This window comes from Nothobranchius furzeri, chromosome 17 (genome assembly GCF_043380555.1).
Source record: "Nothobranchius furzeri strain GRZ-AD chromosome 17, NfurGRZ-RIMD1, whole genome shotgun sequence".
Classification (NCBI taxonomy): Eukaryota; Metazoa; Chordata; class Actinopteri; order Cyprinodontiformes; family Nothobranchiidae; genus Nothobranchius; species Nothobranchius furzeri.
Window position 1 is genome coordinate 48112621 of NC_091757.1, and position 27413 is coordinate 48140033.

Sequence of the window (27413 nt, forward strand, 5' to 3'; positions counted from 1 at the left end):
TTGAGTTTCCTGCAGGTTGATGACCTCGAAGCAGAAGTCAAAATCTGAAGGCGGGGGGGTCGGGTCACAGCATCTGTCCGCATTCCTCCTTTTGTGGGGGTGATATTGGTGGCAGCTTTGGAGGCTGCCCTTGGCGTCAGGTAAGGATAAACAAGACTTTGTTCAGGGCAGACAGAGATACGTTTTCCTCTCTGCCTTGGAGTCCATTAAGTGGTCATTCATGTCCACCAGTGAAGCCAATTATACGTTCTAAACATCCACACACCGTCCGGCGACCCTCTCCGAGATGACATCCATCTTGCGCACTAACACAGGCAACGCCGCGAGGACATTGTCCAACTTACGGTTCACCTCGAGTAACGTCCCAGTCTGTGAGGTCACCGCACGGGCGGCACATTCCGTGGGTACGGGTCGCACTCCAATCGCTCCCGTCTTCCCAAATTTCCAGAAAACCAGATATCCTCCCACTCCAATCAGAAGAAATCCAGTGATCATCAGGCCGAATATCCACAAATCTTCCACGTCCTCGATGGACAACTGAGAGAAGCACACGATTCGCCAGACCTCCCAAGAATCGAGTGCATATCCCGCTGCGAATATCCCTTGAGGACAGGTGGGAGCCCTCTTCTCCGTTCTCATCGTAGAAAAAATCTTATCATTCGCGTTGAATGACCAGTTAATTAAGTCCATTTTCCAAAAAGAAGTAGTGATTTTCAGGAGAAATGCAGAGAAGTGCTCTGTAGGCAGACGGGACAGAGAGCCTTGGGAAAAAGCAGATAAGGGAGCTGAAGCAAAAAGCGTCTGTACTCTCTGTCTGTCTGTCTGTCTATAAATATATATATATATATATATATATATATATATATATATATATATATATATATATATATATATATATATATATATATATATAATACATATTCACTATATGTTTAAGAAAATAAATGAGCGGCTGTAAAACACAACATCTAGTTGCATTAGTTTAAAAAACACACAACCTTCCCACAATCCATCCATTATCATCTGCTTATTCGGGGTCGGGTCGTGGGGGCAGCAGCCTAAGCAGGGAGGCCCAGACTTCGATCTCCCCAGCCACTTGGGCCAGCTCCTCTGGGAGAATCCCACGGCGTTCGCTGGCCAGCCGAAAACATAGTTCCTCCAGCGTGTCATGGGTCTTTTTTTGGGTCTCCTCCTGGTTGGACTTACCCAGAAAACCTCACCAGGGAGGCGTCCAGGAGGCACAAGATACCTGAGCCATATCAGCTGGCTCCTCTTGATGTGGAGGAGCAGCGGGTCTACTCCGAGCCCCTCACGGATGGCCGTGCTTCTCACCAAAGGAGAGCTGTTCCACAGCCAGGATGAAAATCACGTTGTTCCTCCTGAATCTGAGGTCCGACAATCCAATGAAAATATATAAATTACGGTGTATTAAAAATAATAACTTGAAGTAAACCTCACAAAGTAAAGTGTTGTGCTCTTTCCATTTCTTCACAAGATTCACACTGTCAAAAGCACAAAAAGCAAATAAGTTACTTCAGAGCAAAGTTGAAAGTGTGTTCTCTGTTATCTCCTGGAGAGAATCTATGCTGTAGTCAACATTAAACTTAGTCTCATTAGTTGTCACACACTGGTGAAAAGTTTTCTCCACTTTTGACCGATCTCCGGGGAGAGCGGTGAGCTGCAGACACGAGCTCGGGAACTATGTGGTGGTTTAACCCAAAGTTCCAACTATTTCTGCTCCCTTCACCATTGATCTCACTGTTAAACTTTGATTTTGGCCACTGGAGCTGGGGCCCTTCATTTCATAAGAAAAGCAGCAACTAATGGTATCCCATAGAGTCCCCAGGTCTCCACCAAAGTCTGACAAATTCTTTGTGTCAACAAATGTTTGTTTGTTTTCTTTTATCAGATCATTTATCAGGTAATCAGATCGAGAGGAGCTCCACCGCCTCAAAGACTTCAGATGAGAAGTTCAGGCTGGCAAATACATTGCTGTCCATTGCTTCAATACTGTCGGCTAAACTGACGCTGTCGTGGTTGACGATGCCACTCTCAGTGGTGGGACTGATAACGATTATTCGTGGAACACTCTGAGGGGATCTGGGATCAGTGAATGGCATTTTACCAAAGTTCAAGGAGTCAAAAGAGTTGCTTTTGAGGCTGTGCAGTCGTTCCCTAAAGCTGCTTCTCTTGTCATGGGAATCCCAACTCTCATGACTTAGACTCTCGCTGCGCCTCCTGGTGAGAACTAGTAAAGGGAGAGTTGCGACCGTCATAGAGCTGGAAACCAGTTCGTGGTCATGGGTGCACAATTGGTCACTAGTGGTTGATGGATGCTGCAAAAAAGAAAAGGAGGACAACAAAATGAATTAACTATAAATTCACATCTGACTGCAACACAAACTTTGAAATGAGAAGCATTTTCTGACCTTCTCTGGTGCGAGGGTGTCACCCGCCCTCTGCTCCAGCTGTCTCTTGCAGGACCTGCCTCTGTAAGACTGGTGGTGTGACGACGTGTTTCTGAACGAACCTCCTGAATTTCTACCCTGATGATCCATTTCCATGTTCTTCAGAACCTGCAGGAGAGGAAATGTCAATGCCACTTCATGTTTGAGAGGATGCCCTTCAGTCAAATGCTGAATCGTTTACCAAATCAATGCAGTTGGGTGAGGGATTGATGAATTTTGTCCTGGAAGCGGTGGACTGTCTGCTAAGGATGGAGTCCCTGAATGAAGACTCACTGATGGAGTAGGAGAGGCCTTCCTTTTGGGGAGCCGGGGACAGAAACCACAGACAGGGAATCTTTTCTGCCAGAGTCATCCTGTTGGGTACCAGACAACATAGTGACATTGGTTTAAACTAAATTTTTAGTGATCTTGCAGCTCATTTATACAAGAATCTGTGTGAAAGCTACATTTATCCACAGTACCAGCACATCAAAATAAAATACTGGGGTTAAGAGAGGTAAACAGCGTTTAAAGGAGACTAGTTATAATTTTTTTGCTTCAGTTATAAAAGTCTATGGTCGATACCAAACATGTTTATGAAGTTCTTTGCACTACACCCCTCTCACATGAACAGTTTTATTTCTGGCCATTTCGGCGCCTTTCAGAATGAGTTTTGGGGCTCTGTCACTTTAAAGGTATAATATGTAAGAATGAAATTAGAAGGATATCCTGTGGTTAAATTTGGGTTCTGCAGTCATTTTTATCAACAAAAAGTTACTTCTCACTTGAGTGTTTAACAGTAGTGACATCTTATTACGTTAGTATGCCTCCGTCATTCGTGGAAGTGTAGTCTGCAGCTTTGCTGTTATCTTGAGCCCTTTTCAGATAGACATTCTGGAACATTTGCGGACAATTCAATCCGGTTTTTAACCGGAACTGTGTTTTCAGACACACCACTTTTGTACCAGAACTTGTCCTTTCGGCTACGTTCACACAGCAGGGAAAAGTTCCAGATGTCTGATGGTGGCGGGGGGGGGGGGGGGGGGGGGGGGATCTGACTCATGTTAAGAAGAAGAAAATATCATTTCTATAGCGCCTCTCAAGATAACAATCACGAGGCGCTTAAGCATAATTCTGCGCACACAAAGATGCATAAGAGACCTGGATGATGAAGCTCAATGGTTGAAGGAATCACTGAAGCGGTGTGAAGCGCTCCGTCGCGCGTCTAGGCGGTACCGTAGGAGGCGAGCTGCCGTGGTTCGCCGCATGCTACAGTAGCGGGCTATCTGGGTGCGCACAGCGTCCCCCGGTCCCCTCCTCCTCCCCCTCCCCCTTGTCCGGAACTTTACCTCACCAGTCTGAAGTAGCAACCCTGTCCGTAACAAGTCCGGACCTGTTACTAGGGGCTTCGTCCGGATAAATTCCGGAACACGTTATCCGGATGTTTGTATTCAGATGCAAAGGTCTTACGGACAGAGTCCGGAACATTTCCGTTTTTCATGGCCTGTCTGAAGGGGGCTTTACTGTTAAAGTTCTGAATGACTCAATAAAGGAAGTAAAACATTGCAACTGACTCATTATTCACATTACACACACATTTCACTGTAATATTAAGTTGTTGGTAATTGAAAAAGTAGTTTGGAAATTTTTGGGTTCACTACTTGCTTCTGCTTTGTTGTTGGCATTGTTAGCTCAACGTTAACCGCTAACCTTCATTATCCGATATTAAAGCTAAATAAAAGGATGCCTTGGCTTCTTAGAGGTACAAGAAATAACGTTTGGGTCGCTCCTGTTTACTGGCTTTTTCTTTAAACAACTCTGGAGCTTTTTGCCTGCTGATGTCAGATTACAAATTTTCATTGTAAAATTCTTACATATTGCTCCTTAAAGAAAGCAAGCTGGAGCTGGCCATGCCCACCCATTCCCTGCTCAGGGTGCTATAAGCTGAGAAGCTCCAATATCCCGGAGAGGCTTGGAGTAGAGCCCCTTCCCCTTCCATCAGCAACTCTCTCTTCCTTGTGAGAGGTCACTCTTTTACACTTTCCCCATTTGTGACATCACAAATGGGGACTTTTTAAAAGGCTTGTTTTAGGCACATAATTCCTAAAACCAAACACTGGTTTTAGGAATTATGGATGGATGGGGGGGGTTACATTTGGAGTGTGTATAGAGCCCGTAGAGACCCACGTGGACGCACATAAGAAAGCAAAAGTTACATTTAGCCCAATATGTCCTTCTTTCATTCTTGTTTTATCCATTCACCTGTATTTGTCGTGGATGATGGCATAGATGATGGGGTTGTAGATAGTGGAGGCTTTTGCAATGACTGCAGGAACGGACTTGGAGTACGGTGACAAAATGTTGGAATGGCTGATTGAGACACAAAAACAAATTTAATATTTTCCCTCATTTTAATACAAAGTGTTCTTATTCATTTTGCTGCACACAGACATTTGTTATTTTGGTGTTGCACGACCAAACACGCCCATCACAACACAAAGTTCCCTGTTCTTTTTACTGGTTGTAGCTCTGTAACATAATAAAGGGTCATGTTTGGCCAGGGATTAACTTGCACCATCTGCTAGGTTGGGTTGGTTAAATCCATCTGATCATGTTTGCTCATGTGGGTTTTATGTGTGCCTAAATGCAGGTTAGTGCGCATGTAAAGCTGCCATCCTCTGTTAACCAAAAAAAAAAAAAAGAAATGATTGAGAAGCTGACCAAATAGGATATGCCCCTGTTGATAAAAAAAAAAGTCAGACAAATGAGCAAATTCACTGTCTACGTGTACATGGAGCAACATGGGATGGATGCATAAATGGTCAGAACTGTGAGGGTCAGGAGCTTCCATGTTTTCCCTCATCTTGACTTTCATGTGACTGCTGGGAGTTTCTTATTTTACATAGAATCAACTATTAAAGGTGAAAGATGGAACATGAGCACCAGAGCAACATCTAGTGGGTGGAGGTTGTAGTTGCAACAATAGAGCAAAGTTTCCAGTCGTCGGGATACCAGGTTTGCTCCCGATATGTGCAGTTTCTTTATTTGGGTCCATCTGTTGTAGGCTTCACCTGGTTTTAGATCTTTCATGGTTGCTTCTCTTCTGAGAAGGATGACGACATCTTCTGGGCTCAGAAGAAGCTGCTTGACTTGCCGAGTCGCTGTGCCAAGCAGACTGTGTGGCAACCAGCAACAGTGCATTCTATTGGCTGGTAGATGTAAACATAAACTCAGTGTCGTACTCGTGTAAAATAATTTTTTTATATTAAAATATAGCTTTTAAAGGAAATACTGTACCTTCATTCTGCACACCTTTAAACAGCCGGTGAAGTTATTTTTTTAATATAGCTTTTTATTTAATTGACCCATATTCAACCCCTAAATTAGCTAATTTTAGTTAATAAAAGAACCAAATGCCCTGGAGATTCCTCTCATAATTTTAAGGGCTCAGAACAGTATCACAGATTGGCCTTTCGGCATTTATTTGCATCACATGTGGTCAGATTTTTACAGAATTCAATGCTTTATTTTTGCTATGTAAACCCTGGAGAAATGAGCATTTTTACACCAGTCGATCATGAGAGAAAATCAACTATATCCTTGGATAGAAACTCTTATGAACTTGTGTGTCTTATATTATTTAGATAATAATACATTCTGGTATTAATTTTTCAATCATGGTACTGGTTTTTTGGCTTTATGCTTTTTTAACGTTTTCTCATATCTTCAGTCTACGTCCAAAACAAAAAACAGTAACTTTCCGTTGGAGCACTAAAATTATTGAATACATAAAAAGTTCTTACCCAGACCAGGAAATCAGAGTCACGCAGGCATACGGTGACCAAGAGAGGACGTAAACCACGATTACAACAAATGCAATCTTTGCCAGCTTCCACTCACTCCTGATGGACTTCTGTCGGATGAGAGTGCTTTTTCTCACCTGAGTTCCTAAACGTTCCAACTCCCTGAGGGTGAAACAGCAAGAGCTCAAACTTGACTTAGGTTGTGTCTTATGTGGATGAAAAAAGTGCAAAAGATGCATCACCTGCTAGTTTTTCTTATAGATAAGAACATTTTTAGATAGCAGAACAGGATGATTCCCAGGGGAATAAAGAAGACAAAAACGCAAAGCATCATGGTGTAGCTCCTGTTGGCTGCTGTGTACGAAACATAATCCCATGTACATGATGTCATCAGGCCCTCCGGGATATAGGAACCTGGGATGAGAAAAGATCACAAGATATGTGGATGTTTACAGGAGCATGTGCTCGTGGTGCATGGTGAGAACAAGTGTGAAATTAGGGATGCACCGATGGATCGGCATTTGATCGTAATCGGCCGATAGCGCCCCTATCGGTTTTGATTGGAGTTTTCAAAATAGATCAAAGCAGAGCGATCAGGTAGGGTTGTCACGGTAACCGGTGTAGCGGTAAACCCCGGTAAAAAAAAAGTTGACAATAATAATAACCGTCTTGTTTTTAAAAAACTATATTATCTCGGTGGGTTTACCGTGGCTGCGGTGTAGGCGCGGTGACCCTTACCAGCCACCGTATCATCTGCTGAAGTTGCCGGCGGCACATGCGCACTTTGTTGTTTACAACCAAAACTTTCTTGAAGCTAAAGCTGAAATAATAGCCAAAGGAGGAGACAGCAGCGCTCAGGAGGACATTTTTTATCCGTCAAAGAAGACAAAGAGGGAAGTACGGGCATCTTTTGGATATCTGAAGAATGCCGAGGGGCAGTTGATAGAAGACGGCTATCCTGTTTGCAGCACGTGCAGAAAAAGTGTCTGTGAAAGGCAGCAACGCTTCAAATCTCATGACACATCTGCGTGACCATCACCCAAAACTCTACAGTCAACGCAAGGCAAGCTAACGTTAGCGTTTTAGCTCAAATGCGTGATCCGATGATTTGGGTTGAGGGAGAATGCAACGAGTGGCTATATAAAGCAGCCGCAGCGCCGCTATCTGCATATAAACCGTGTCGCGGACACCTCCATGTTGAAATGACGCTATGCATTACGGGGCTCCCAGGGGCAGATGAGAGTTGGTCTCTCTCCGAGAATAATTATGAATTTAACAATGATTACTGCCTGATGACATTTTCCCACATCTGCAAAGCTCACTGGAAGGACACAAACCGAGGACAATATTTTCCTGATATGGGGTTTATTACTCAAGTAAGGGTAAAAAAGTATCTGATTAGAAGGCTACTTGAGTACTGAGTATAATCTGATCTAATATTTTTAAAATGATGACATCAAACAGACATAAAATAAGAAGTTATGGGCAAATATTGGTATTTTAAACTCTAAAGGGAAAAAATGTAAACAAATAAACAACATAATTACAAAATAACACATTTTAGGCAAAATTTAGACACAAACTGAAGACAATATTTCCTGACATACAGGGTTTATTTAATTGTGTGAAAATGTAGCACGTTTAAAAAAAATACCGCAATAATACCGAAAACCGTGGTAATTTCGGTCACAATGACCGTGAGGTTAAATTTTCACACCGTGACAACCCTAATACAGACCATTTTAGATTAGGTTACATTTCCTTTATTCCCAGATTATGTAGTTTATAGCACTCATTATAATGTTGTAGAAAATTTCTGGCCAATCCACTTGATCGGTATAGGTGATCAGCATTCTTTGATATCGGTATCGGTGATCGGCAGCAAAAAACCTGATCGGTGCATCCCTATGTGAAATTAGCTCAAACGTATCACGACAAACATAACTCATAATAGTTCTTCTGTTCCAGAAAACTTACTCCAGCCAACCAGAGGAGCCAAACTCCAAACCAGAGAATAAAGCCAGACAAGAAAAATGGCAAATGTGGTTCTTTTCTTGGAGCTCCAGTGGATGGTCTGCAGGGGCCTGGAGATGACCAGATACCTTTCAATGGAGATGGCCAGAAGGTTGATCATAGAAGAAATGCCAAACAAGGCACCACAGAAGGCATAGATCTTACATCCTATAGGAGGACACACACACACACACGTATTAGCAAAGCAGAGCTAATCAAGATCTAGCCTGCTAACGCATGATAAGAATTACCCATCTCGCCAAACATCCATTCCTTGTAGAGGGAGTTGATGAAGAAGACGGGCGACTGTGTGAACGCCATGAGGAAGTCACTGATCGCCAAGTTGATGATGAAGTAGTTGGGCAGTTTACGAAGCTTCTTGTTGCTGCACAAATCACACAACAGGAGAGGTAATTGATTATTATGTGTGGAGGGACGGCAGTGTAAAAAGTTTGAAAACTTTCAGAAGTTGTTTTGCTGAACAAGTTCACAAAAAGACAGTCTTACCACATCACTTTAAATCTAAATTACTTTATTGGACAAAATTATGACTTCAGTTTTATTTTAAAAAATTCTTTTGCAAATAATGTTTATCTAATTAAAATATTCTTACCGATTTGATCAAGCTGTTATTGCTGCCCTTTTATCACATTCCTCATAGTATACTTCAATAGAATAAAAGTAGGTTCACATCCTCTCTGAGAAATAAAAACTTCATGCTTTAATCAACCAATCAATCAATCAATCAATCAATCAATCAATCAATCAATCAATCCTTTATTAATCCCAGAGGGAAATTATAGTTTTAGTACACACAATTCAGAGATCAGACATAAATGGGCAAGACACATGACAAGAATTGGTGACTATAGTCATTCGCAACCCTGAGTCGCGCTACCTTAATAGAGATAAGAGGGAACATGAGGAATGGTTCAGGTGGAGGGAAAAAAAGGCACTTCAGAGTTACTTTCCAGCAGGAGGGCAGCTTTGCTCTGCAAAAAAAACACCTCAAACATATATGCAACAGACTTCAGACAACACAACATAACATGAGACTCCAATAGGAAGGTGGGGGGGGGGGGTTCACAGCATCTGTCTGCATCCCTTCGTGGGGGTTTTAGTTGCTTGCCGCTCAAGGCTACCAGGGCGTCAGATTCAGATAACAGGTGTCTATTTTCAGCTTTTTAATACAGGAAGCTGCACTGATGGAGCAGGTAAGGGTAGCTAAACTGCTAAACATCACAATAAAGGTGTTTAAGTATATTTTGCTCATGTTAGCTTCACAAAAACACGTAACATGATTGTAATGTAAATTAAATTGAAGTGTTGAATACTAAGAGGAGCGAAGCCCAAACGCATGTTCTGTCCATGTTGGAGGGTTTCTGAATGCATCAATAACAGGATGTAATCTGAGTCAGTTATTACAGGAATCAGGAGTTCAGCTGGAGAAAGACAGCATTTTTATAAAAAATAAGGAGATCCAGCAACGTCTTGAAACTCTAAAAAGTAAAAAAAAAAAAAAAAAAAAAAACTAGTTTGCTGCCAAGCAGATGGTTGACAGTGTGTTTTGGAAATAAAATGATCATTTTAAGTGTAATGAAGACTTTCGAAATTGTAATTGTCAGTTTGATGCTAAACTTAAAATATCAGTGTTTTAAGAGCAGCAAAGCTGATGCACAGAGAAAGGCACGACTGTATGTGTGTGTATGTGTGTGTACACACCACATGGTGACAGCCTGCTACATGAAGGAGCATTATGTAACACAGATATTGTCAAATCAGGTCATCGCTCTAATCTGTACACCTCAACAAGAAGCAAACTGAGCAGATAAGCTCACACTGAGTGTGTTTGTTTGTGTGTGTGTGTGTGTGTGTGTGTGTGTGTGTGTGTGTGTGTGTGTGTGTGTGTGTGTGTGTGTGTGTGTGTGTGTGTGTGTGTGTGTGTGTGTGTGTGTGGTAGGGAGGGGGGGGGGTGCTTTTAGCAGCTTTAAAATATTTGGCCACTCACGTCACTCATGTTAGATCCTTTCATTTAGGCATCCATGTTTAGACAGCTTGTCCTACTTCTAAGCATTTCTGAAACCTTTTAGGTTTCAAACCAAAGACAAACAATCTAAAACGGATTTGTAATCTTTTAAAAGGTATTAATGTCTGCATTTATTTGTTTGTTTGTTTGTTTGTTTGTTCTTTATTGGTCCCATTGAGATTAAAAACCTCATTTTAAGGGAGCCCTGGCCACGAGGCAGCACAGTTACTTATATACAAAATTATAGAAGGCAGTTACAACACAGGGGAATCTGTCTCAAGTGCACTCAATCTGGTTTTAAATGTTTTCAAGGAGATTATTTATTTATTTATTTGTTCATTCATTCATTCATTCATTCATTCGTTCATTTAAAAATCTCATCTTTAAGGGAGTCCTGGCCAACAGGCAGCAAAAGATAAAGTAGTTGTTAAACCTGCAAATGTTTAAGAAACATGTAGATCTGCATTAATTACAGCCTGTAAATATAATTGTCACCCCTTCATCTTAAACAGTCACCATGAAGCAGATTGTGTCAAATACCTCTTTGTGACCATCAGCACCGTGTTTTAATGTTAAACCAAGACGTACTTGGTCATTTGAATATTTAGCTTCTGTATTCTGCATAAATCTAAATTCATACACGTTGACTCGGCTGAATTTTCAGTTTCCAAAGCTCTTTACTGATTAAATTTGTTTCGTGACTCCTGACTGAAAGCTGCTAATCTCTAAGTCAGACTCATTAGTCAGCGCCCGCTGACGCGTGTGCGTTTTGTCTGCATGACGGTAAACTTTCACTGAAAGCGGTTGTGTCAGGTGAGGTCAGAAAACCAGTTATATTCCTCTAGTTTATCCCATTCCTTGTGTTGATTTAGTTCATGTGTAAAATTATGTTCTCTAAACTTACTGTTCATTTGCAATTCTGCAAATTTAAATCATCTGCACACAAAAATGGAGAATATAACCAATTTATCTAGATAGACAGATGGAATAAAAGAGCTGCTGACAATCCCCAGAGCACGCACGCGCGCACACACACACACACACACACACACACACACTGACCCAGTTTCTGTGGAACATTAACCATCAGTGACTCAAATGAGAGGTCACTGTTCCTCCAGATTACACCACACACAACACAAACTCATCGCAGGACTTCTAAAGGGAACTTTTTGCTGCGAGTCCCTCATCTTGTTGAATGATGTATGATCTATTTAAAAAATCCAAGGAAAAGTTGGTTGTTCTTTTTGTTTGACATCACCCGTTGCACACTGCATGCATAAGACCTGGAACTCTGAATTTATAAGCAAGTTTTCAAATTAAAAAGTTACATTTTTTGATGAAACCATGTTTTTTTGTTGTTTTTTTTTTAGAATAGTCTGATTTAGAATGCAAAATACATTGCTAAAATTCCAGAGGCAGGGTTTTAATTTTGTGCTATTTTTCAAAATTTTTGTTTATTTTATGAGTATATTTATTTTTATTTTGAGTGTTTCTCATTTGATTTAAGTAGCAGTAATCACTTTTTGGTTAACTGGGGGGTTGATTTGCCCTTTAAATGAAAAAGTTTCATCTTTATAGAAACTGATTCTGTTAAAAAAAAGAACTTAATATATATGGTTATGGTTTTTGCTAATCTGAAAATGGATTATTCTTCAGATTAGATTTTTAAAGAGCTCAAAAAAGATAGCTTTCAAAAAAAGAAAAGTGACTTTAGTTAATATGTGCTATAAAACATAAACACTAAAATAATCGATCAAGTGCACGTTTCTAAAGTGACGCTCATCTCTTCAGACTCACCTGAAGAAAGCAAACATCACCAGAGCATTCCCAGCGACGCCCAGAGCCCCGATCACAAACACAAACACAGCGACCACATAGTGAGCCTGGTCGGGCACGTCCACCTTGCCGTAGCTCCTCTGGGTGTGTGTTTTCTCAGGCTCCATGCTCTCAGTGGACCACATGATTCAAACACCTTGGCAGGAACTTCCAAACAGGCAGAATGAGACAACTCTCCTTTCTGTGATCCACTTCTTTTAGCTGGGGTTGCCTCTCCATTAATTGAAGCATTAGAGCAAGAAGGGCTAGATGTTTTGCACTAATGATATATTTCTCCTGATTATAGGTGTAATAAAGATGAAAGATCTCAAATACATAAATATAAACATAAACATCTCATCCACTCCATCTCATTTTCCTCCACTCTCATCTGACATTCCACCTGCAGTCCTCAGGTATTTCCTCTTGATACTTGGTGAGTTGAAATGATTCTTTCTTCCAGATCATTAAATCCCACGGCCGAGCCTCTGTCACCGCTCGACAGTCCAACTGGCAATCGCCTGCAGCCTCCTCACCCTTCACACCAGCTGTGGTCCAGACTCTCACTCAGAGGGCTCTCTTTGCACCGCTTTGTGTGAACCTGTGACTCCTAACCTCTCGTGTTGCTCTCTTCCTGCGTCTCTCCCTCACTGTCCCGTGATGCTTTGTGACACTGCCTATCTCGCATCACTCTGCCTCCCAACCCCACATCCTTTGTGCAACACGGCCCAGCCCTGAGCTCTGTTAACTACCACATTCTTACGTAACTGGCTTGTTGCTCACAGCAAGTATCAACAGCGGCATAAGCTCAGAGATCCGTCAGATGCTTCAAACATGGTAGCAGGGATATATGTACGTCACATTATGCAGCCCTTACGCAACAGTGGGGCATAATCTGCTCAATATTCACTCATTCATCAATCACCTGATCAAGTCTACATGATTTTATTTAGTGTTGGATTATTTTGGAAAATATTCTAAAAACACAAGTTGTGAATTAGTCTCCATCCATCTGTCAGCTGGTTGAGGGTCAGAAGAGCCCACCGGCTGGCCTTTCATTTTATGGTGTTGGAAGAAAAAGACGACATGGGACTAGTGGGAGGCAAAGAGTTGAGACAGAGAAGTCATCTGAGCCCCTGAAGCTAAATTCCCTCCTAATTTGAGCTGTGTGCATGCATGTGGACGAGGGTTTGTTCTGGAGAGAAGATCAACTGAATTGATGCTGGCTGTGTGTTTGTGTTTTTACAAGTTCATTCCAGAAACAGACATTTGAGTTTGCACCAGTGGTCCCCAACCTTTTCTCCTTCAACACCAACCTTCATTCTTACCCACATACACACAATGAAAGTGATTCATTGCAAACTTTATACAGAATTTTGATTGTATTGGGTCTGTTGTTGGGATTTTATAAATATACATTTTACAAATGTAGTCTTGGTAACATCACAACCTCAGCATTGACAAAATTGTCATAGACCTGAATTTTAGAACCACTGTTTTATACTAATTAGCACTCAGATTAAAAAACATGAGAACATGGATTTTTAAAGAAGTTTGTTTCAACTTTTGTTAACTCAGTAACAACTACTGTGGTATCTGTTGAGAAATATGCATTAAGATTTGTGTTGCCTTACACATATTCATTTTTTTTTCTCAGTTTCTGATGACATTTCTGATCTGCATGGACCGTCAACTACCTCATCAACAGGCCACAGTACATGTAGCTGCACAACTTTACATCTGAGAAGGTTGTGTGCAGTACTGGAGCTCAACAGGGTACAGTGCTCTCACCCTCTCTCTTCACCTTCTACACCTCGGACTTCACCTACAACGCCATCAGTGGTCACCTCCAGAAGTTTTCTGATGACTCAGCCTTTGTCAGCTGTGTGTCTGAGGGGAATGTCCAGAGTGCAGGTCAGTCATCATGGACTTTGTGGACTGGTGTGAGTGTGAACAAGCTAGTTCACAAAGCTAGCTTGGTTCTGAGATTCCCACTGGATTCAGTTGAGGAGAGGTGTGAAAGGAGAATGCTGGCGAAGATGACCTCCATCTTTAAAAAAAACTCCCACTGCGTTCCACTGTGGAGACCATGGACAGCTCCTTCAGAGCCAGACTGAGACATCCCAGATATAAAACAGAACGCTACCGTAGATCCTCAGTTTAAGATGTACTGACACTATCCTGTTACACAACCACACCAATGCAATATTCATCATGTGTTCAATACTCGTTCAATACCAGATTTACAAAGAATGTCATTGTCTCTTGCAGTATGCTGCATAGTGTTGGAACCCAAGTTTTTCTTTTTTTATTTGTGGTTTTTAGTGGTCGAAGGTTACAATTCTAGACTACTGCCTATGTGTGATATTATTTTTCTTCATATTATTCTCTTAAGTGTTGATGCTGCTGTACCAAGGGAATTTCCCTACTGTGGGGTCAATAAAGTCTTCTCTGTCCTAAATCCATTAAAATTGTAAAAAATAAAAAATAAATAAATAAAAAATAAGTGACCAAATCAGATTATTTGTAAAAAATTTAAAAAAAGGCCAAATTGCCACACTTTGATTCATAGCTTGAATGAATACAATTGTATTAACTCTTTCACACTAAATAAGTAATATTATATTAATGCATCTTTACATGACACATTTTTTTTCACTTACCTTAAAGAGACAATCTTTAGTTTTTACCATAAATCTCTGGAAATTCCCATCAAAACATTGTTGAAAATGAATAAAATTATGTCCAGTTGTTGAAAATTGTTGGCGGCTCCTCATCATATAACTATAAAAATTGGGTCTAAAGTGTAGGGTGCAGGTCTAGCATCCTTGGGGAAGACACCATGTTCCCTTCTGAACGGCTCGGGGTCCTGCACCTGTTGATGACATCACACTAGATGACATCACACTAGAGGATTGGCTGGACATACAACTTACGGAAGTTACGTTACCACATTCAAAAACATTTAGGCAGTAAGAAACATGAATTTGATTGCAAACTGCTAAACTGTTTCCAAAACATCGACAGGCGCAGGACCCCGAGCAGATCCAGAAACTACAGCATCAGAAATCTACAATTAGGGCTGCTCAATTAATCGAATTTTAATCACGATTACGATCTGAGTTTTGAACGATTATAAAAAACAAAACAAGCCGATTATTTGCTCCTCCCACTTGCGCTGCCCTGAGTTGCAAATGAAACGCTCCTCCTAGGGTGTTGCCAACTTGGCGACTTTGACGCTATTTCTAACAGCTTCTCAGACCCCCTTCTTGACTTTTTAAATCTTAAAAGTACCTAGCGAACACCTCAGAAACATCTCTGGTAACCCTTAGCTACTTTCTGGATAACTGTCGTCGACGTTTCCTGCAGGTTAGCTAAACACTCCGCCTGCGCTCCGGACCGTTCTTCAGGACATTATGAAAGGGAATGATGTAGTGATGTGTCAGTCGCTAAAGAAACAGCTCTCGGAGCCGGCTCCCTGTTGGATTAACCAGAGTGAGTGACACACACACCGCACCTGCGGACTCCTGAGCTACTAAAAACGGCTAAATGTGCGTGTGCGGCACGCTAAACACACGTGCAGCTTGCCCCGATTGCTGAGACCGGGTTGGTGGGTGGGGGGTGCAGCTGTGGTTGGGACATTTATCTGATGGACTTGTACATACATAGTTTATAAATAAGGTAGAAATAGATAGAAGTAAGTTCATCATGCTGATTAATAACTAATCTCTCTGAGGACACGGTGCTAGTGTATTCTCCTACAGCACCTGGACACGACTCAATAAATGTTATGCAACATTTTGTGAACATCAATTTATTTGTGTTTATTTGTTATGAATGCCACTGTATAATTCTTGCTGTCAGTATTTGCAAGATATTGGTATTTGGGTCTGTACTGGTATGACTTAAATGAGTTAAACCAAGGTCTACAGCTCTTGGGTCATAAACTATGAGCTGTAAGTATATTGGTCTTTTTATACTGGGAATCAGGAGTTATTTTAGTGATCATCTTGTTTCTTATTTATTTTTGTCCTGATTGTGCCCTGAGCAATTTTATGACTGAATAAAAACAAATAAAATCAACATAAATAGAAAAATCGTCCTAAATAATCGTGATCTCAATTTCAGTCACCATAATTGTGGTTATTATTTTTGCCATAATCAAGCAGCCCTATCTACAATCAGTGTTGCATTCTCTCGATGGAATAAACTGAAGGATCATCAAAGTTGCACGATTTCTGCTCCACAGGTAACAACCATCGACATAAATATACTGGACATCTCCTTTCCATAGGCTCCAATATCATGTTTTGTACTAAAATGGGAGGTGGTCACCACCGCCATTTTGACCGTGTCACAGGTTCCGTCAAGCCCAGACAATTCCATAAAAGAGAGGAGGAACTGAGGGTGGGGCTGTAAGGCTGGGATCAACTGACGACACCTGATGAAACTAGCTACAAGCTAACCCAAAGCTAATGCGGAGGTGGGAGCTAAGCTAACGGAGGTAGCAACCTAGCTACAACCGGAGTTAACTGTGCACAACACCAGAGCTTCTGAGTCAGAGATACGCCGGGCTGACCGCTGGGTAAAACCGGGTGGAACACAGAGGTCTCGGAGACCTCCACAGAGGAGAAAAGGAGAAACAGTCGGCTGCTACTACTCCAACTTTAGGACATACTAGCAGTGTCCCAAAAAGTAAAACACCATTTGAATTCATGGACAGTAAAAGATGTTTGGACATAGAAAACAGTGGCTGGTGTTTAGCACTATCTCTTTTTATCCAGGGAAGATACCCGAGGGGAGGGGTGATTTTTCTGTTCAAAACCTCGCTTGTTAGCAGACTTATTATAACAGCTTCAACATTTTTTTTAACAAAGTGATTCAAATGAATAAAATCATTAAAAAATTATCAGTAAGCATCCTTCTAAATATTGGGACAGAAAATTTGCTATAAAATCAGGAATTATTTCAAAATAAGGCAGCACATGTTTTCCTTTCCTTTAATATCTATTTCAGGTCCTCGTATCTGTTTCAGCCCATTTAGACAAATGACCTTGTCTTTATGGAAAAACACATCTGAGGTGTGGGATACAACCAGTATGACCTAGACTGCGAGGTTCAGTGTTCCACATGTCAATGAGTCGTTTACTATTGAACCGGCTGGTACCATTGGTGGACTCTGATTCCTGATAAACACGCAGCAAGCTTTCAGCGCTCTGTGGGAGGGCACAAATTATAATTGACTGCTGGATGTTCCCTGACTGGAGCTGCAACCTCTGGCACAGAAGTAAGCTGGAGATCAAAAACTCACCAGATAGGACCATAAAGCACCATCAAAGCACCAAAACATGATCTGCATCAATAACAAGATTAGGTGGTAGGATAGAGGGTTGGGGGAGAAGGTGGGGCTCTATAATAACATATTTTAATGATTTCTAAGTAAAAAAATTTTACAGTGCATGTGGAATTTTCTTGATTTTTGCTGAACACGTTAAAATATTCAAAAGTTAAAAGCACAAGGATTTTTTAAATGTTTATATTTTCCTTATCTCATCTTCAGATTCATGTATGCTGTTTTCAAAATAAAAGATCCTTTAATTTAATTAACATCTGCCGATTTTTTTAAATGAGTTGTCACCCTAAAATTGTTGCTGATTTTAACAAAAGAACTTTGTTTTGCATCTTTTTTTCTTGTGATAGTTACACACTTCATCCAGAATGAGATGAACTGTCGATATTCTATGGGGTTTTAAATGTCACATGCATGTCTTCAACCTCTTTAGTGAATGGAATCTGGGTTGGAGACCAAACCACGTGGAAAAAGTAGGTTGTTACATGCTTTTTGTTACATGAAATAAAATAAAGTCAATAGCAAACCACCACAGCTGGACTCTGCATTTAGTTCTTTATCGATCTGTGTGGTTGTTTCTCTTTGAAGTTACACTTTGCTACTGATTTGACAAGGTTTTCACAGGATTAGAAGAAAGTAACCTTTCAAAAAAAATTAGTTAATGTAACATGGCGTATGGCTTTGAAGTATGTCAAAAAATACAACCAAATATCACATTTTGTTACATGTTAAATACATGAAAAGATCAAATCAGGCCAGTTTCTTTCTACTTTTACCCCAGAACCTGAAACAACACGAAAGACATCACCAAGAGAAGAAAATGTTTTCCTTCAGCTATGTGAGAACTTCCATCTGTGGCCAGATGAAGACCATCCAGATTTACTGGGGGGAAGAAAAGACAGAAAAGCAAGATAAGGTAACACTTTAAATTAAGGGACCCTTTATTAACATTACTTAGTGCATTATTAAGCATTAATAAAGTAATAAATAAAGTGTTAACAACTGCTTAACCATATTGTGCAATGCAATAAGCAGAGACCCCCTGGCCCTTTGTCCTAACTTTAAGGACACTTGGTAGCACTTAACAATGAGGGTCCCTTTATTAACATTACTTAGTGCATTATTAAGCATTAATAAAGTAATAAATAAAGTGTTAACAACTGCTTAACCATATTGTGCAATGCAATAAGCAGAGACCCCCCTGGCCCTTTGTCCTAACTTTAAGGACACTTGGTAGCACTTAACAATAAGGGCCCCTTTATGAACATTACTTAGTGCATTATTAAGCATTAATAAACTACTAAATAAAGTATTAACAACTGCTTTACCATGTTATGTAATTCAATACTAAGCATACAGCCCCCCTGGCCCTTTGCTCTAACTTTATAGACACTTAATAGTTAATATTGGGAATGTTACCAAAGGGGTACTTTGTTTTGTGACGTATCAAAGGTCAAACTTTCACCGACAAATTTACATTATCAATGCTTCATAATGTATTAAGTCATGTTAATGAAGGGACCCTTATTGTAAAGTGTTGCCCAAGATATTTAAAAAAAAGCTTCTAAAGCTAAACAAGTGTTTTGTTGTACTTACCACTGGTCAGAGTGCTGGATCTCACGTTGACCCAGAAGACGGTGCGTTGCTGAGCAACTGTAGCCCTGAAACACACACACACACGTACACGCACACACACACACACAAAACACACAACAGATATTGATTTTAGAGATTTTTCATGTTTAGAGTGTAACATCTGAATTAGCCTATGAAAAGTCATGTATTTACATAAAGTAGATGGGGCTGGTAGTGCTGGGTGGGATCCAGCTGAACACAGTGCCGTTTCCCTTCAGGTTGGTGTTGGCGTGAGTCACAGCTCCTTGTGGGTTCCCCGCACACTGAGAGAGTCATCATTAAAAACTCGTGTCACTTTTTTTTCCAATGATAAGTCAATAAGTCAATATCTCTTAACATTAGTGTGACCTACTGCTGCAGTTTGACAGTTTAAATTTTCTACATCCACTTTTTTTTTAATATCAATTGTAAAAAATGGTAAAGTAAAAACAAAACACACCTGAAGGTATCTGGTGTCTGGAGGAGGAAGTATCCAGCTTCCCAAAGCATTAGTGTTACTTCCAGTTCGAGCTTCCAGAAGAACTCCCCGGTAGTCCGGTCCTGTAATGGTAACTGCACGAAAACACAGCCGAACAAAACTCGTGTTGCAGACCTGTATACTGTATCTTTTCTTTCTTTTAAATCTCCAAATGTGTGTTTTGCAGTTCCAACTCAACGACTAAAGGGCAAAAGTAACGTAAAACTGAATTAATTACTTCACACTAATTCATGAACAAAGGCATGAATCTGTCTCTTATGGTAAGAAGTCTGCAAATAAAAAGAAAAATTTCAATCTTTATGTTTAATTTAGTGTAAAATATAAAGGAGTTAATTGGAATATCCTTCTTTTCTTGCAGGCATTCCCTCCTTACCTGTGATGGGATGCCCTGGCAGAAACGTCATGCTGTTGGTGATAATGCGGTAGGGAGCCGGTGAAGGCTGAGGGGCAATCCCCATGTGTCGAGGCAGCATATCCTCACAGGCGCCCGTGGGAGCGCCGCTGGGATAGCCCTCAACAACATAAAGCACCTGGAGGACGAATAAACCGAGCAGCCACATGCTGTTAAAACGAATAGAGAGCTAAGGCGAGGGAGGAACTTTTAAAAACTCTTTTTGCCAAGTCACGCAACCGGAACATCGAACATTTTCTCTGGTTAAAACATCTGATCTGGAACTGTGAAATCTGGTTTCTCTCCAAAGGAACTTTAAAGTGTTTTTGTATGTAGAAAGGTCAGGAACAATTAGAATCTCACTTGTTTAACTCGCTAAATGACTTTAGTTTGGAGAAATTGAGATTAGTTTTTATATGGACTAACAGGTAATCTTCATTGAAAGAAGCTCTAAAGTGCAATTTTGAAATATAATTTAGCAATTCACATAGTTAAATGTTTTTCATACTATTTTGGAGAAGTGTTTGATGTTTTCTTCTTACACCTGTTAAAATTTTCCATTCCTTTTATCCCACAGATTTTATTTTTTTTATTTATTTATTTATTTATTTATTTATTTATTTATTTATTTATTTATTTATTTTGTCCACATACTATCAACAGTCTGGTTTACTTTGTTGGAGAATCATTTGTACTATGGTGCGTGGCAACGTTGTATTCCAGCTGATTACAGGATTATTGACCGGGTGCACATGAACTAATTAATTTTCCATTAACTGTAACAATATGGTGGCTCTGTGTTAGGTTTGATTTATGTAACCCTTTATAAGTTAGAAAGTCTCTTGTTTAAGTGAAATAGTTTGTTATTAAGGTGGTAATTTAAACAAGAAAACGTTTTTCAAATGAGAATTTTTCAAATGAGAATTTTTTATGTATTAAAGGAAACAGAAACCTCTAAATTGCACAAATCTCAGTTTGATGAAAACAGGTCATTTCTTCTTTTCAATCCAAAGCTGCTGTTTTGGGAGACAGTTTTTGATTCTATTATTATTATTATTATTATTATTATTATTATTATTATTATTAAGGTACATGATGAAGATGTAAGAATGACATCCTGTGGGCAAATAAGGGTACTGCAGTCATGGGTTTCAAAATAAAAATGAGATGTTGGTAACTAAAAAAATAGCTTGGGATATTTGTAAAGATATTTGTGTCACGACGTGTGCAGGTGAGTTGACTGGAGGTGAGGATCCAATTGCTGGGGAAGAAGGCAGGCAGGCAGACAGGAACGTTTTAGGAAGGTTTTAATACAGAACACGCTGGACATAGAAACTATGAACCGACAGGACAAACAAGAATGAGAGTGTTGAAATGCATGAGAAGCTGGGACCTGGAGTAATTGGAAGATGGGAGGCACAGAATGGGGAGACAGGACAGGTTGTGACAGTAACCCCCACAAAAGGGCGGCACCAGATGCCCAACGCAGGCCAAGAAGGAGTCTGGGGGGCCGGCGTCTGGGGCACAGGAGGCGAAGCCAGAGTCTGGGGGGGCGGCGTCTGGGGCACATGAGACGATGGGTGAGGACAGGGCTGGCGGTGACTGGAGGCGCCGACTGGACTGCAGGCGTAGCCGCCGACTGGACTGGAGGTCAGGCCGCCGACTTGACTCGAGGCAGAGCCGCTGCAGGAGGGGCCACCACCGACTTGACTTGAGGCACTGGACCTGGCGCCGACTTGAGTGGAAGTGCTGGACCTGGCGCCGACTTGACTGGGAGTGCTGGACTTGACGCAGACTTGACTGGGAGCGCTGGACCTGGTGCCATCTTGACTGGAAGTGCTGGGCTTGGCGTCGACTTGACTGGAAGCGCTGGACTTGGCGCTGACTTGACTGGAAGCACTGGACTTGGTGCTGACTTGACTGGAAGCGCTGGGCTTGGCGCCGACTTGACTGGAGGCAGAACCACTGCAGGCGGAGCCTCTTGGACAGACTGGGCCGGGGGCAGAGTCTCTTGGACAGGCAGCTGTGCCGCTGACTGGACTGGTGGCGGGGCTGCTGACTGGACCGGCAACGCCTCCTGGAGAACCAGGGAGGATAGAATGTCTAGCTGGAATTCCTGGAGGCTGAGGATCTGATGGAGCCAGACCAGCTCAGCTTGGAGGACAGTGAGCTCTGTTGGATTGGCTGCCGGCTCGGTCCCTTGGCCTGGAGATCAGGGAGGTGCTGACTGGACTGGAGGCGGAGCCGCTGGCTTGACTGGAGGCGGGTCCGCTGCAGGTGGTGATGCTGTCTGGACTGGTACTGCCTCCTGGAGAACCAGGGAGGATAGAGTGTTCAGCTGTAACTCCTGGAGGCTGATGAGTTGACGAAGCCGGACCAGCTCCGCTTGGAGGCCGGCAAGCTCCGTCCGATGGACTGCAGTCTCGTTCCCTCCGCCTGCAGATGAGGGAGGTGCTGACTGGACCAGAGACAGAGGCTGGGTGTCCAAACTGGCGCACCGAGCCGGGGTGGCGGTGAGCATGTGGCGCTGGTCAGTGGCTGGAGGTGTCGGTGGAGCCCACGTTCCTTCCCGGCACCGTGGGCCAACTCCGGGGGAGCACACAGCCAGTCTGGTGCCCACATAGCAGGAGCGGTCCAGCTTCGTCTCCCAGTCCAACCTCCCAACTGGCTCCAGGAGGGTGGAGAGGATCGCCGAGGCTCGGCGTAGGCGTCTACGGCGAGGCGGCGCTGGAGGAGGGGAAGCTGGCTGGTAGTTCGGGGTGAGCCACCGGAGCAGGTACTGCCAGGAGAGAAATTCCCTGCTGGATCCTTCGTCTGGCCGGTTCATTCTGTCACGATGTGCGCAGGTGAGTTGACTGGAGGTGAGGATCCAATTATAGGGGAAGAAGGCAGGCAGGCAGACAGGAACATTTTAGGAAGGATTTAATACAGAACACGCTGGACATAGTAACAATGAACCGACAAGACAAACAAGAATGAGAGGGTTTAAATACATGAGGAGCGGGGATCTGGAGTGACTGGAAGATGAGAGGCAGGTGGGAGCAGTTAGCATGGACACACACTTGAACAGAATGGGGAGACAAGACAGGGTGTAACAATTTGTATCTACACTGAACACAAAGCTTTTGTTTTTGCTCCCATTTTTCATGAGCTGAACAAACATCTGAAAATGTGTCTACAAACACAAAAGACCCATGACTCTCAAATAATGTTCTGAAATCTGTCTACGTGTGTTAGTGAGCAGTTTTGCTTTATGAGGGTGGTGGGGCAGAAAACCAGTCAGTATCTGGTGTGGCCACCATTTGCCTCACGCAGAGCAACTCATCTCCGTTGCATTGAGTAGATCAGGTTTTTGTTGTGGAATGTTGGTCCACTCCTCTTCAATAGCTGTGCAAAGTTGTTAAAAATTGGCAGGAGCTGGAACATGCCGTCGTATACGCCGATCCAGAGCATCCCAAACATGCTCAATGGGTGACATGTCTGGTGAGTCTACTGGCCATGCAAGAACTGGGATGTTTTCATCTTTCAGGAATTGTGTTCAAATCCTTGCAATATGGGGCCGTGTGTTATCATGCTGTAGCATGAGGTGATGGTCGTGGATGAATGGCACAACAATGGGCCTCAGGATCTCATCACGGTACCTCTGTGCATTTAAAATTCAATCAATAAAATGCACCTGTGTTTGTTGTCCATAACATACGCCTGCCCATACCAGTACCCCACCGCCACCATGGTCCACTCGTTCCACAACGTTGACATCAGCAAACCGCTCACCCACACGATGGCACACACTGTCAGAACCCAAGTCCCCAAGCCAGCCTCTCCCAGCTAGCCGATCTCCACCATGGACCACATCTCCCAACATACCCCTCACGGGGATTCCCTCCACGTCACACCTACGTCACTAACTGCAACTATATACAGAAGTCGTCTCCCCAGCTCACCACTCAGTCATCGTTTCTTTGGATCCATGATCAGAGTTTCCAAGCAATCAATCCATCTTACGAACTCTCAGCTCACAGTAAGTGTTCTTACTTACTTCTGGAAAACCCAGCATTTCCGTGTCACTTCATTGACACTCGAATTCTCGGGGATTCCTAGATTAAACCGTGAGCCGGCGTTTCACCGACGCTATCACCTCCGCGTCTGTGAGACCACGCTCTCTACAAGCTCAACTCCCGTATTCAGCCGACCAGTCTGACACACACGCAGTGTGCCATCTGCCCTAAACAGAGAAAACCTGGACTCATCTGTAAATAGAATGCCTCTCCAATGTGTCAAATGCCATCGAATGTGAGTGATTGCCCACTCAAGTCAGTTACGATGACGGAACAGAGTCAGGTTCCGACCCCGACGAGGACGACAAGCATGCAGGTGAGCTTCCCTGAGACGGTTTCTGACAGTTTGAGCAGAACTTCCCTCATTATGCAAACCGATTGTTGCTGCAGCTGTCCGGGTGGCTGGTCTCAGGCTATACTGGAGGTGAACATGCTGGATGTGAAGGTCCTGGGCTGGTGGGGTCACACGTGGGGTGCAGTTGTGAGGCCGGTTGGATGTCCAGCCAAATTCTCTGAATTTCCTTTGAAGAAGACTTATGGTAGAGAAATGAACATTCATTTCACAGACAACAACTCTAGCAGACATTCCTGCAGTCAGCATGCGAATTGCACCCTCCCTCAAAGGTTGCGACATCTGTCACATTGTGCTGTTTGATCAGATGGCACATTTCAGGGTGGCCTTTTATTGTGGGCAGTCTAAGACACACCTGTACATCATTCATGCTGTCCAATCAGCCCCTTGATATGTCACACCTGTGAGGTGGGATGGATTATCTTGGTAAAGGAAAACTGCTAACTAACACACATGTACACGGATTTCAGAATAATACTTGAGAGTCATGGGTGTGTTGTGCATGTAGAAAAAGTTTCAGAGGTTTGAGTTCAGCTCATGAAAAATGGGAGCAAAAATAAAAGTGTTTATATTTTTGTTCAGTGTAATTCACCGTTGGCATAGTTAGTGCAACGTTAGCTTCTAGCCTTCTTTGCCTGATATTAGAGTAAAACAAAAAGATGCTGTGGTTTCTTAGAGGTACAATAAATAATGTCTGTGTCACTCTTGTTGCTTCCATTTATTTTATTTTTTTTTTGTTTGTTTTTTATTTTTTTCAAAAAGCTGCTGCTTTTTGCCAGCTGGTCAAATGTGATTATCTCTGGAAATATAGGGGCAGGACAGCCGCTCAGTTGGCTGAGAAGAAAACCAGTTTACATTCCTTCCAACATGATTCACACATTAGACAGTTTTGTGATTATTTCACTGTAAAAGTCTTACTTGTTTCACCTTTGAATACAGTTCAACCAATTTTTTTTTTCAAATAAGGTCCAAGAATTATCATATTTCAACAATTTGCTTATATGGGTTCAGAAGATCTTTCATGGACGTAAAAACAAAGAGTCGGAGTACCCGGCCCGGAGGGTTACCGGGGCCCCACCCTGGAGCCAGGCCTGGGGTTGGGGCCAGTGAGCGAGCGCCTGGTGGCCGAGTTTTCGCCCATGGGGCCCGGCCGGGCCCAGCCCGAACCGGATACAACTGTGGACCCACCACCCGCAGGAGGAACATGAAGGGTCCGGTGCAGTGTGGATCGGGTGGCAGACTGAGGCGGGAGCCTTGGCGGTCGGATCCCCGGACAAGGAAACTGGTTATTGGTACATGGAACATCACCTCGCTGGCGGGGAGGGAGCAGGAGCTTGTGGCAGAGGTTGAGCGGTACTGGCTGGATGCAGTCGGACTCACCTCAACACATAGCATTGGCTCTGGAACCCAAGTCCTTGAGAGGGGGTGGACACTCTCCTTTGCTGGAGTTGCTCCGGGTGAGAGGTGGATGGCTTTTTGTTAGCCCCAAGACTCTCTGCCTGTGTGTTGGGGTTTACCCCGGGGGACAAGAGGGTAGCTTCCCTGCGCCTTCGGGTCGGGGAACGGATCCTGACTGTTGTTTGTGCTTATGCGCCAAATATCAGTTCAGATTAACCACCCTTTTTGGAGTCCCTGGGACGAGTGCTAGATAGTGCTCCATCAAGGGACTCCATTGTCCTGCTGGGAGACTTCAATGCTCACGTGAGCAGTGACAGCATGACCTGGAGGGGTGTGATTGGGAGGAACGGCCCGCCTGATCTGAACTCGAGCGGTGTTTTGTTATTGGACTTCTGTGCAAGCCGCAGCTTGGTCATAACGAACACCATGTTAGAACATAAGGATGCCCATCGGTACACTTGGTACCAGGGCAGCCTAGGTCGCAGGTCGATGATAGACAGAAGAACCTGTCAAGACGGACTTCAACTCCCACCTCCGGCACAGCTTTGACCGCGTTCCGAGAGCAGTGGGGGACATCGTCTCAGAGTGGGCATTGTTCCACTCTGCGATTGGTGAGGCAGCTGTTGCTAGCTGTGGTCGCAAGGTGGCCGGTGCCAGTCGTGGTGGCAACCCCATAGCCGCTGGTGGACACCAGATGTTCGGGGAGCCGTCAGGCTGAAGAAGGAGGCCTACAGGGCGTGGCTGGTCTGTGGGTAGGTCAGGATAGCCAAGCGGGGTGGATGAGATTCATCCTGGGTATCTCAAGGCTATGGATGTGGTAGGGCTGTCTTGGTTGACACGTCTCTGCAACATTGCGTGGTCATCAAGGGCAGTTCCTGTGGAGTGGCAGACCGGGGTGGTGGTCCCCATCTTTAAGAATGGTGACCGGAGGGTGTGTTCCAACTATAGGGGGTTCACACTCCTCATCCTCCCTGGAAAGGTCTACTCCAAGGTACTGGAGAGGAGGGTCCGATCGATAGTTGAATCTCAGATTGAGGAGGAGCAATGTGGTTTTCGTCCTGGCCATGGAACTGTGGACCAGCTCTATACCCTTGCAAGGGTGATAGAGGGGGCATGGGAGTTTGCCCAACCAATCCACATGTGTTTTGTGGATTTGGAGAAGGCTTATGACCGTGTCCCCAGGGGCACCCTGTGGGGGACGCTCCAGGAGTATGGGGTGGGTGGCCTTTTGTTAAGGGCCATTCAGTCCCTTTACCAGAGGAGCGTGAGTTTGGTCTACATAGTCGGTAGTAAGTCGGACATGTTCCCGGTGACGGTTGGACCAGGGCTGCCGTTTGTCACCGGTTCTGTTCATTACCTTTATGGACAGAATTTCTAGGCGCAGCCGTGGTGTGGAGTGTGTCGAGTTTGGTGGCAGGAGAATCTCGTCTCTGCTTTTTGCGGATGATGTGGTCCTCCTAGCTTCATCCAGCTCTGACCTTCAGCTCTTGCTGGGTAGGTTCGCAGCCGAGTGTGAAGCAGCTGGGATGAGGATCAGCACCTCCAAATCTGAGACCATGGTTCTTGACCGGGAAAGGGTGGCTTGCCAACTCCGGGTCGGGAGAGAGGTCCTACCTCAAGTGGAGGAGTTTAAGTATCTCGGGG

General features: G+C 43.2%; 2 protein-coding genes across 2 annotated transcripts; both read right to left on the reverse strand.

Annotated features, from left to right (window-relative positions):
- Window positions 1–953: 953 nt before the first annotated feature.
- Window positions 954–17850, reverse strand: LOC107394020 (melanopsin-A). The gene is made up of 9 exons (XM_015972732.3): window positions 12090–17850; window positions 8515–8648; window positions 8228–8431; window positions 6493–6664; window positions 6251–6412; window positions 4710–4817; window positions 2650–2821; window positions 2430–2576; window positions 954–2336 (listed from the first exon to the last, which is right to left on the reverse strand). The coding sequence occupies exons 1-9, from the start codon at window positions 12251–12253 to the stop codon at window positions 1926–1928; spliced, it is 1674 nt and encodes a 557-aa protein (XP_015828218.1). The 5' UTR covers window positions 12254–17850; the 3' UTR covers window positions 954–1925.
- Window positions 17851–17993: 143 nt separating this feature from the next.
- On the reverse strand, window positions 17994–20515 carry si:dkey-251i10.2 (putative defense protein Hdd11). Its single transcript, XM_015972733.3, has 5 exons — window positions 19944–20515; window positions 19532–19644; window positions 19246–19355; window positions 19054–19118; window positions 17994–18339 (listed from the first exon to the last, which is right to left on the reverse strand). The coding sequence occupies exons 1-5, from the start codon at window positions 20128–20130 to the stop codon at window positions 18230–18232; spliced, it is 585 nt and encodes a 194-aa protein (XP_015828219.3). The 5' UTR covers window positions 20131–20515; the 3' UTR covers window positions 17994–18229.
- Window positions 20516–27413: the final 6898 nt, after the last annotated feature.